General features: G+C 41.0%; 1 protein-coding gene across 4 annotated transcripts in view; it reads left to right on the forward strand.

Annotated features, from left to right (window-relative positions):
- The window catches only part of LOC146307941 (receptor-type tyrosine-protein phosphatase mu-like), a 131,292-nt gene that overhangs the window by 69,468 nt on the left and 51,824 nt on the right, over positions 1 to 10,000 (forward strand). For all 4 annotated transcript variants that reach the window (XM_084747300.1, XM_084747301.1, XM_084747302.1 and 1 more), the window contains exons 15-17: positions 5,280 to 5,461; positions 5,649 to 5,743; positions 7,045 to 7,081. In XM_084747300.1, the coding sequence (XP_084603426.1) occupies positions 5,280 to 5,461; positions 5,649 to 5,743; positions 7,045 to 7,081 (314 nt within the window). The remainder of the gene's footprint in view (positions 1 to 5,279; positions 5,462 to 5,648; positions 5,744 to 7,044; positions 7,082 to 10,000) is intronic.

The following is a 10,000-nucleotide window of genomic DNA, read 5'->3' on the forward strand; positions in this document are numbered from 1 at the left end:
AGACATAAAGACAGAGAGAGAGAGAAAAGACATAAAGACAGAGAGAGGGAGAAAAGACTTAAAGACAGAGAGAGAGAGAAAAGACATAAAGACAGAGAGAGAGAGAAAAGACAAAGACAGAGAGAGAGAGAAAAGACATAAAGACAGAGAGAGAGGGAGAAAAGACTTAAAGACAGAGAGAGAGAGAAAAGACATAAAGACAGAGAGAGAGAGAAAAGACATAAAGACAGAGAGAGGGAGAAAAGACTTAAAGACAGAGAGAGAGAGAAAAGACATAAAGACAGAGAGAGGGAGAAAAGACTTAAAGACAGAGAGAGAGGGAGAAAAGACATAAAGACAGAGAGAGAGGGAGAAAAGACATAAAGACAGAGAGAGGGAGAAAAGACTTAAAGACAGAGAGAGGGAGAAAAGACTTAAAGAGAGAGAGAGAGGGAGAAAAGACAAAGACAGAGAGAGAGAGAAAAGACTTAAAGACAGAGAGAGAGGGAGAAAAGACATAAAGACAGAGAGAGGGAGAAAAGACTTAAAGACAGAGAGAGAGGGAGAAAAGACATAAAGACAGAGAGAGAGGGAGAAAAGACAAAGACAGAGAGAGAGAGAAAAGACATAAAGACAGAGAGAGAGAGAAAAGACTTAAAGACAGAGAGAGAGGGAGAAAAGACATAAAGACAGAGAGAGGGAGAAAAGACTTAAAGACAGAGAGAGAGGGAGAAAAGACATAAAGACAGAGAGAGAGGGAGAAAAGACAAAGACAGAGAGAGAGAGAAAAGACATAAAGACAGAGAGAGAGAGAAAAGACTTAAAGACAGAGAGAGAGGGAGAAAAGACATAAAGACAGAGAGAGGGAGAAAAGACAAAGATGTGAGGGGGAGGACAGATTAAGACAGGAAAGAAAAGAAGAATGAAGGAAAGAAAGAAGGAGGTGGAGGATGGAGAAAAAATGACTGAATCTGTCTTTTCTGTTTGTTTCTGTGGGGAATAAAACAACACACACTGCAGTGTGTCTGTCTGTGTGTGTGTGTGTGTGTGTGTGTGTCTGTCTGTGTGTGTGTGTGTGTGTGTCTGTGTGTGTGTGTGTCTGTCTGTCTGTGTGTGTGTGTGTGTGTGTGTGTGTGTCTGTGTGTGTGTGTGTCTTCCTGTCCTCCTTTAGTTTCCTGTCCAGCAGGAAATGTGACAATACTGCAGTTTCACCGTCCACACCCTCAGTGTGTGTGTGTGTGTGTGTGTGTGTGTGTGTGTGTGTGTGTGTGTGTGTGTGTCTGTGTGTGTGTGTGTGTGTGTGTGTGTGTTGTGATATATGACTTCTGTCCTGAATCTGGTTCCTGTGAAAAACACAACTATTGTTCCCAGCGTCCCTCAGGACACAAACACTGTTGAAAAGTCACTGTGTTGCATTCAGGTGCAGGTCAGTGTTTCTGTGAAAACACACACACACACACACACACACACACACACACACACAGTCTGTGTGGACTCTGCCACCTGCTGGTGGAAAACACAAAGTAAACTTTTCCTCTGCTGTTGGCCACTCTTAGGTCGCAGTAGATCTTACGTAGAGTCAGTAGATTTTGATTTAGAGTCAGTAGATTTTGATTTAGAGTCAGTGGAGTCAGTAGATTTTTATTTAGAGTCAGTAGAGTCAGTAGATTTTGATTCAGAGTCAGTAGAGTCAGTAGATTTTGATTCAGAGTCAGTAGATTTTGATTCAGAGTCAGTAGAGTCAGTAGATTTTGATTCAGAGTCAGTAGAGTCAGTAGATTTCGATTCAGAGTCAGTGGAGTCAGTAGATTTCGATTCAGAGTCAGTAGAGTCAGTAGATTTTGATTCAGAGTCAGTAGATTTTTATTCAGAGTCAGTAGAGTCAGTAGATTTTGATTCAGAGTCAGTAGATTTCGATTCAGAGTCAGTAGATTTCGATTCAGAGTCAGTAGAGTCAGTAGATTTTTAGTCAGAGTCAGTAGAGTCAGTAGATTTTGATTCAGAGTCAGTAGAGTCAGTAGATTTTGATTCAGAGTCAGTAGAGTCAGTAGATTTGGATTCAGAGTCAGTAGAGATAGTAGATTTGGATTCAGAGTCAGTAGAGTCAGTAGATTTTGATTCAGAGTCAGTAGAGTCAGTAGATTTTGATTCAGAGTCAGTAGAGTCAGTAGATTTCGATTCAGAGTCAGTAGAGTCAGTAGATTTCGATTCAGAGTCAGTAGAGTCAGTAGATTTTGATTCAGAGTCAGTAGATTTTTATTCAGAGTCAGTAGAGTCAGTAGATTTTGATTCAGAGTCAGTAGATTTTGATTCAGAGTCAGTAGAGTCAGTAGATTTTTAGTCAGAGTCAGTAGAGTCAGTAGATTTTGATTCAGAGTCAGTAGATTTCGATTCAGAGTCAGTAGAGTCAGTAGATTTTTAGTCAGAGTCAGTAGAGTCAGTAGATTTCGATTCAGAGTCAGTAGAGCCAGTAGATTTTTAGTCAGAGTCAGTAGAGTCAGTAGATTTTGATTCAGAGTCAGTAGAGTCAGTAGATTTTTAGTCAGAGTCAGTAGAGTCAGTAGATTTTGATTCAGAGTCAGTAGATTTTGATTCAGAGTCAGTAGAGTCAGTAGATTTTTATTCAGAGTCAGTAGAGTCAGTAGATTTTGATTCAGAGTCAGTAGAGTCAGTAGATTTTTATTCAGAGTCAGTAGAGTCAGTAGATTTTTATTCAGAGTCAGTAGAGTCAGTAGATTTTTATTCAGAGTCAGTAGAGTCAGTAGATTTTTAGTCAGAGTCAGTAGAGTCAGTAGATTTTTAGTCAGAGTCAGTAGAGTCAGTAGATTTTGATTCAGAGTCAGTAGATTTCGATTCAGAGTCAGTAGAGTCAGTAGATTTTTAGTCAGAGTCAGTAGAGTCAGTAGATTTCGATTCAGAGTCAGTAGAGCCAGTAGATTTTTAGTCAGAGTCAGTAGAGTCAGTAGATTTTTAGTCAGAGTCAGTAGAGTCAGTAGATTTTTAGTCAGAGTCAGTAGAGTCAGTAGATTTTGATTCAGAGTCAGTAGATTTTGATTCAGAGTCAGTAGAGTCAGTAGATTTTGATTCAGAGTCAGTAGAGTCAGTAGATTTTGATTCAGAGTCAGTAGAGTCAGTAGATTTTTATTCAGAGTCAGTAGAGTCAGTAGATTTTGATTCAGAGTCAGTAGAGTCAGTAGATTTTTATTCAGAGTCAGTAGAGTCAGTAGATTTTTAGTCAGAGTCAGTAGAGTCAGTAGATTTTTAGTCAGAGTCAGTAGAGTCAGTAGATTTTGATTCAGAGTCAGTAGATTTTGATTCAGAGTCAGTAGAGTCAGTAGATTTTTAGTCAGAGTCAGTAGAGTCAGTAGATTTTGATTCAGAGTCAGTAGATTTCGATTCAGAGTCAGTAGAGTCAGTAGATTTTTAGTCAGAGTCAGTAGAGTCAGTAGATTTCGATTCAGAGTCAGTAGAGCCAGTAGATTTTTAGTCAGAGTCAGTAGAGTCAGTAGATTTTGATTCAGAGTCAGTAGAGTCAGTAGATTTTTAGTCAGAGTCAGTAGAGTCAGTAGATTTTGATTCAGAGTCAGTAGATTTTGATTCAGAGTCAGTAGAGTCAGTAGATTTTGATTCAGAGTCAGTAGAGTCAGTAGATTTTTATTCAGAGTCAGTAGAGTCAGTAGATTTTGATTCAGAGTCAGTAGAGTCAGTAGATTTTTATTCAGAGTCAGTAGAGTCAGTAGATTTTTATTCAGAGTCAGTAGAGTCAGTAGATTTTTATTCAGAGTCAGTAGAGTCAGTAGATTTTTAGTCAGAGTCAGTAGAGTCAGTAGATTTTTAGTCAGAGTCAGTAGAGTCAGTAGATTTTGATTCAGAGTCAGTAGATTTCGATTCAGAGTCAGTAGAGTCAGTAGATTTTTAGTCAGAGTCAGTAGAGTCAGTAGATTTCGATTCAGAGTCAGTAGAGCCAGTAGATTTTTAGTCAGAGTCAGTAGAGTCAGTAGATTTTTAGTCAGAGTCAGTAGAGTCAGTAGATTTTTAGTCAGAGTCAGTAGAGTCAGTAGATTTTGATTCAGAGTCAGTAGATTTTGATTCAGAGTCAGTAGAGTCAGTAGATTTTGATTCAGAGTCAGTAGAGTCAGTAGATTTTGATTCAGAGTCAGTAGAGTTAGTAGATTTTTATTCAGAGTCAGTAGAGTCAGTAGATTTTGATTCAGAGTCAGTAGAGTCAGTAGATTTTTATTCAGAGTCAGTAGAGTCAGTAGATTTTTAGTCAGAGTCAGTAGAGTCAGTAGATTTTTAGTCAGAGTCAGTAGAGTCAGTAGTGTTTCAGTCGCTGGATTTGTCATAAAACTTAAATCATTTCTGTGTTTTTCTGTTTGATTCACTCAACATACTGAAACTTAAAGGAAACTCATCAGGAAGGTTTTAATCGCCGTGGTAACAAGCTTCGTTTATCAGACAACTCCTCCTCTCCTCCCGTCTGTCTGTTGGTATTTCTTTGTTTCTTTTACGACTGTAATTCTTCAGACAAAGTTCAGATTTTTCATTGCGATAGACGTTTTGTTTCGGTTTGTTTTCTGTGTTTAGGTCGTCTGCCCACATGGAGCAGACAGGACGGCGTGAATTATCAGTTTAATGTCAGACTGTTATAAAGTTACAACGTCCACATACAGAGAGAGTTCATAAAAATGAAGGAGAGAGTGATGGAGTGGAGGAGAGGCAGAGCTGACCTTTCTGTGGAGCTGAATAATGAACCAACAGATGGGTGAGTAGGGGAGGAGAGCACTTTATGTGTCGGGCTCGTATGAATAGAAATCAAGTCAATCTCCAACAAAGTCTCCCCTCAAAACTAAGAGCTGAAAAACCTTACTGAGTTCTGCACTGAGGACGTTTTAACAGCTTGGTTCAGATGTTTCTGCACACACACTGGCTCCTACATTTCCCATGGTGCAACTTCATGGTGTAGCAAACTGCTGTTAACTTGTTACCAAGTGACTTTTAAGTCGTCGGTCAGCTGGTGCTGTGCTAGCTAACAAATCAACTCACAGCTCAATGTACAAGTGAACTTATTGATTAATTAACTGTCTGATAGATATTTGTTTGTAATTAAACTAGGTTACTGACTGCCTAAATCATTAGTTAGTTAATGAGTAAACTGATCACCAACCATATTATTACAGCTAACTATGATACGAAAAATTACAACCCAGAATTCATTCAGCCTGTCTGTGTCTGTGTCTGTGTCTGTGTGTGTGTGTGTGTGTGTGTGTGTGTGTGTGTGTGTGTGTGTGTGTGTGCAGTAAGTACCAGGTGGTGGTGGAGGAGGAGCGCCCCCGCAGGCAGAGGAGAGGTACTGCAGAGATCCTGCGCTGTTATCCGGTTCCCATCCACTTCCAGAATGCCACCGTGTTGGACTCTCAGTATTACTTCAGCGCAGAGCTGCCGATGAGCGAGCTGAAGACACCGATACCTTTCTGTGTCGGTCAGTCACACACACACACACACACACACACACACACACACACACACTGCCTCGCTTAGTTAGTTAGTTAGGCTATAACACAGTACTAGATGTGTGTATTATAAGTGTATGTGTTTATTACATATAATAACACGTGTGTGTGTGTGTGTGTGTGTGTGTGTGTGTGTGTGTGTGTGTGTGTGTGCAGGTGATAACAGGACATACAGTGGCTACTGGAACGCTCCTCTGCTGCCTCATAAGAGTTATGGGATCTACTACCAGGCTGTCAGCACTGCTAACGGGGTGAGTTCACCTGTCCACAGGTAACACACACACACACACACACACACACACACCTGATCATGAGATGATACTGTGGATCAGCTGTGAGGTTCCTCTTCTGTTCCATCGGCTCCAGATGTTTCACTCATGTCTCTTTTGGGGTTTGGTTCTTATACAGTGTGTGGTTTTATAGTTTTATATAGAACCCTCCAAACTAATTAATAGAGTTACTTTGATGCTGAAGAACTCTGGACGGTTCTCAGCAGAGTTCTGCAGTTCTCAGGAGCGTCTTGTTGGAACAGTGTTTATCACGGAGGCTGGATGGTGTTTAAAGGAGTGGCAGATGTCAAGATATCCAATCAGTGTGTGCAGCAGAGCCTGACGTGGCCTGTGTGACAAAATCACACACGTATGTTCTAACAAAGGTTCCACATTATTCTATTATTCTCCGCTCCACACTTCTCTTTCAATCTCCTTCACTCTTTTTGTTCTTTCTGTCATAAAAACCAGAGAGGCGAGACAGAGACAGAGAGGTCACACACTGTGATATCAACATGGACTGTACCACACACACACACACACACACACACACACACACACACACAGTTTAATAGGACTGGAGATAGTTCCAGCAGCCTGACCAGTGACACTAATAGGCTGCAGTGGGGACTGTATGTGTGTGTGTGTGTGTGTGTGTGTGTGTGAGAAAAGGTAATTGTTCACTACTGCACACACACACACACACACACACACACACACACACACACACACACACACACACACAGATTGTATTGTGTTGTGTGTTAATTATTGACGCTGGGAGGTTTAATTGGTGTGTGTGTTGAATAATGCAGCGACACTAGTGCTTTTTACTGTCGCCACACCACACACACACACTGCTGCTGCGTGTGTGTGTGTGTGTGAGCATGAATATTCATGAGCTCTTGTGGTTAATTTGTCGTCTGTTTGTTAAAACCAGAAAGACACAAGATGTTCTCTCTCTCATTTCACCAAAACCTGTGTGTGTGTGTGTGTGTGTGTGTGTGTGTGTGTGTGTGTGTGTGTGTGTGTGGTGGGGGGGTGCATGTGTGTTGCTTGTTAAATGCCAGCACAGGCACTGATCCACAGCCATTTTCCTTCTGTCCGCTCTGTTTACGATGAGAAAGTGTGTGTGTGTGCGTGTGTGTGTGTGCGTGTGTGTGTGTGTGTGTGTGTGTGTGTGTGTGTTCTGGTGTGTATTTCGGGAGAAAGTTGCCAGACGTGACAGCTAATATGTCGGCATTTGTGTTGACAGGAAACTAATTTGCTTCTCTCTCCAACAGGAGACAAAGATCGACTGTGTGCGTGTGGCCACTAAAGGTAAGAGGATGTGGTGCATTTTATTTTGAAAGGTGCTGAGTGTATTTTAAATTTCTAAAATGAATTTTACTCTGAAAGGTGTTCATTACTGAAAGGTCTGGAGTGCATTTTATTCTGAATATAATATTTCATACCATTTTATTTTGAAGGGTGTACATGTTACATGTGTAGACTGAATTTTACACTCTCAGAAATAAGGGTTCTACCCAGAAGCATTCAAGAAAGCATTTGTCAAGGGTTCTTTGACTAAGGGTTCCATTAAGGGCCTTTAAATTATAAACCTTTTTAGAAGAAAGAGTTCTTCAAGGATTGTTGAAATCCTTAAATATCTCTTTCATCAAGGGTTCCCAGTAGAATGAAATATCAAAAAAACATATCTGTAGAACACTGAGTGGGTCCCAAATAAATCCCCTTTAATATAAAAAGGTTCTTGTTAGAATCCCCTGGGTGGATTCTTGTTGGCACCCTATGAGGAAGCTAGAAGAGGGTTTTTGGTGGAACCATTACACCATAGAAGGGTTCCCTGTAGACCCTCTCATATGTGGTTCTGGATGAAACTTTTCACAGATGTTCTAGGTATGACCCTTTATGTTGGGTTCTGGGTAGAAGGGTTTCAGTTGGAACCCCTATTAAAGGTTCTAACAGAAACCAAAAAGGGTACAAGCCAAAACATTTTACGGTTCTAGTTAGCATCTTTTTTTCTAAGAGTGCAGTCACGGGTGTTCAGGACCATTTTGAAAGGCAGGAGTACATTTTATTTTGAAAGGTCTGCAGTACAGACAAGACTTTGGTGTTGTTTTGTTTTGAAAAGCAGTCCAAAGCATTTTACTATGAAAGATATCCCATGCCATTTTATTTTGAAAGGTGATGAGTGTATTTTAAATGTGTAAACTGTGTTTTACTCTCAAAGGTGTGAGATGGAGAACAGGTTGTTTTATTTTCAGGAGGAGTCCAAAACATTTTACTTTGAAAGGTATTTCCTACCATTTTATTTTGGAGTGTACAGTTTACTCGTATTGTTAGCAGTTAGCATCATAAGATAAGATAAGATACTCCTTTATTAGTCCCACAGTGGGGAAACTTCCAGTCTTACAGCAGCAAAGTGGACGATAAAAATATAGTAAAAGCAATAAATTAAAAAGACAATAAATAGCAAACAAGTAATATAAACAGAGATATACAGGGGAAATATAGCATTAGCTGGTTGGACCTCGTTTCTGGCCTCTGCTGAGTCTCTGTTGAACTCTGCTGACTGCTGGACTGGATTTACTGCTAAATTAGCCACGAGCTAGCCAGGCAGCAGCCAGTCCATTCTGTTTAATGAGACACAGATGGCAGCTAGCTGTTGGAGTGCTAGGCTAATGGTTAGCACACTGGTCCCATCCAGAAGTATAATGGCTCACAGATGGCTGACACCTGTCTGTCTGTCCGTCCATCAGTAACTGGACGACCTGATGTCCTCTGCACACAGACAGACACAGCACACAAATAAAACATACACTGAAATCTGTGTAATGCTAATGCTAGGCTAACACAAGGCTAAGGACTGGGACACTATGGGCATCCAGAGAGCTGTTTAGCACTGCAGCTAAACAAGCTAAAACACTGTTATCTCCCCTGATGAACATCCAGGATTTTCACACACACACACACACACACACACACACACACACACACACACACACACACACACACACACACACACAGTAATTGACTGTTCTGGCTTTAATCAGCTTTTATTGGAGCACAGTTCTGGTGGCTAACGACACCAGATGCTGATTGGCTATGCCGGTCCCCTGGCACCTGTCAGTCATGCTGCAGCAGCCAACCAGATCTCCCAGGGGGGAGGGGGGGGGTTGTGCTCCCCCCTCCTCCCCTACAGTGCCTTGCAGCGCTAACAGCGAGCAGAGCTGATGTGAATGTAAAGGAGAGCTGAACGTCTGCTGCATGTTAACTGGACAGTTTAGCACAAACAAAACGCACACAGCATCAAGCTTAATGATCCTGATATCATGCTGACACACACACACACACACACACACACACACACACACACACACACATGCTCAAAGTCCCATAATGCCATTCACCTCACACATACAACTGATGCAAGTTCCAGGACGTCAGAAGAAGAAAACAAAACAAAATGTGTCCTGATTTGATGTGTTCGAGGCTGTGATGTTTGTTTGTGTACATAAACTACATTTATAGAATACTGCACCTAAACACACGTGTCTCTAATATCACTGACTTCACTGATTTGTTTACAGACACTGAAAAAAATGTCACTTTTCTTATTTGTACTGTATATTTTTACATGTTTCTAGAACAGTTTCTAATGTCATTGATATTCTGATATTAATACGTTTAATTCAGTAATTGAATTATATTATTTGTGCAATGGTGGAATATTTTAGAAATACTTTTGTGGGCGGAGCTTTCGCACTGAAACTAATCCACCTCTCTGAGGCCACGTCCCCTTTTACTCTTGAGTCTTGAGTTAGCTTGGTACCTGGTGGGACATCAGTCAGACTTGTCTCTTCTTGTTTCCTCTTTACATTTAAAAGAAAAATACACACTAGCTAATTAGCTGTTGCTAACATCAGCTGACTTATGATCTTTTACAGCTCCTCTGACAGCATCCCTGCACCCAGAACAGGAACGGAACAGAACAATGTTCACCAAGGTTCTCAGCTAGAAGGGGCGGGGCTTAGGAAGGATAGGTGTGACCTCATAGTTGTGTTGTTGGTTTGATTTCCAGCCTGATGTTGCTGTTAGCAGCTGCTCCCTCTCTGTCTGTACTGCTGCTGCTCTCTCTGCCTGCTGGATTACTAATGTCTAATGATTGATGGATTGATTGATCAGCTGATTAACAAGCTTCTCTTTCAGGTCTGTTTCTGGAGCTAAAATGTGTTCTGT

Source organism: Lutjanus erythropterus, chromosome 21 (genome assembly GCF_056507025.1).
Source record: "Lutjanus erythropterus isolate fLutEry1 chromosome 21, fLutEry1.hap2, whole genome shotgun sequence".
Taxonomy (NCBI): Eukaryota; Metazoa; Chordata; class Actinopteri; order Lutjaniformes; family Lutjanidae; genus Lutjanus; species Lutjanus erythropterus.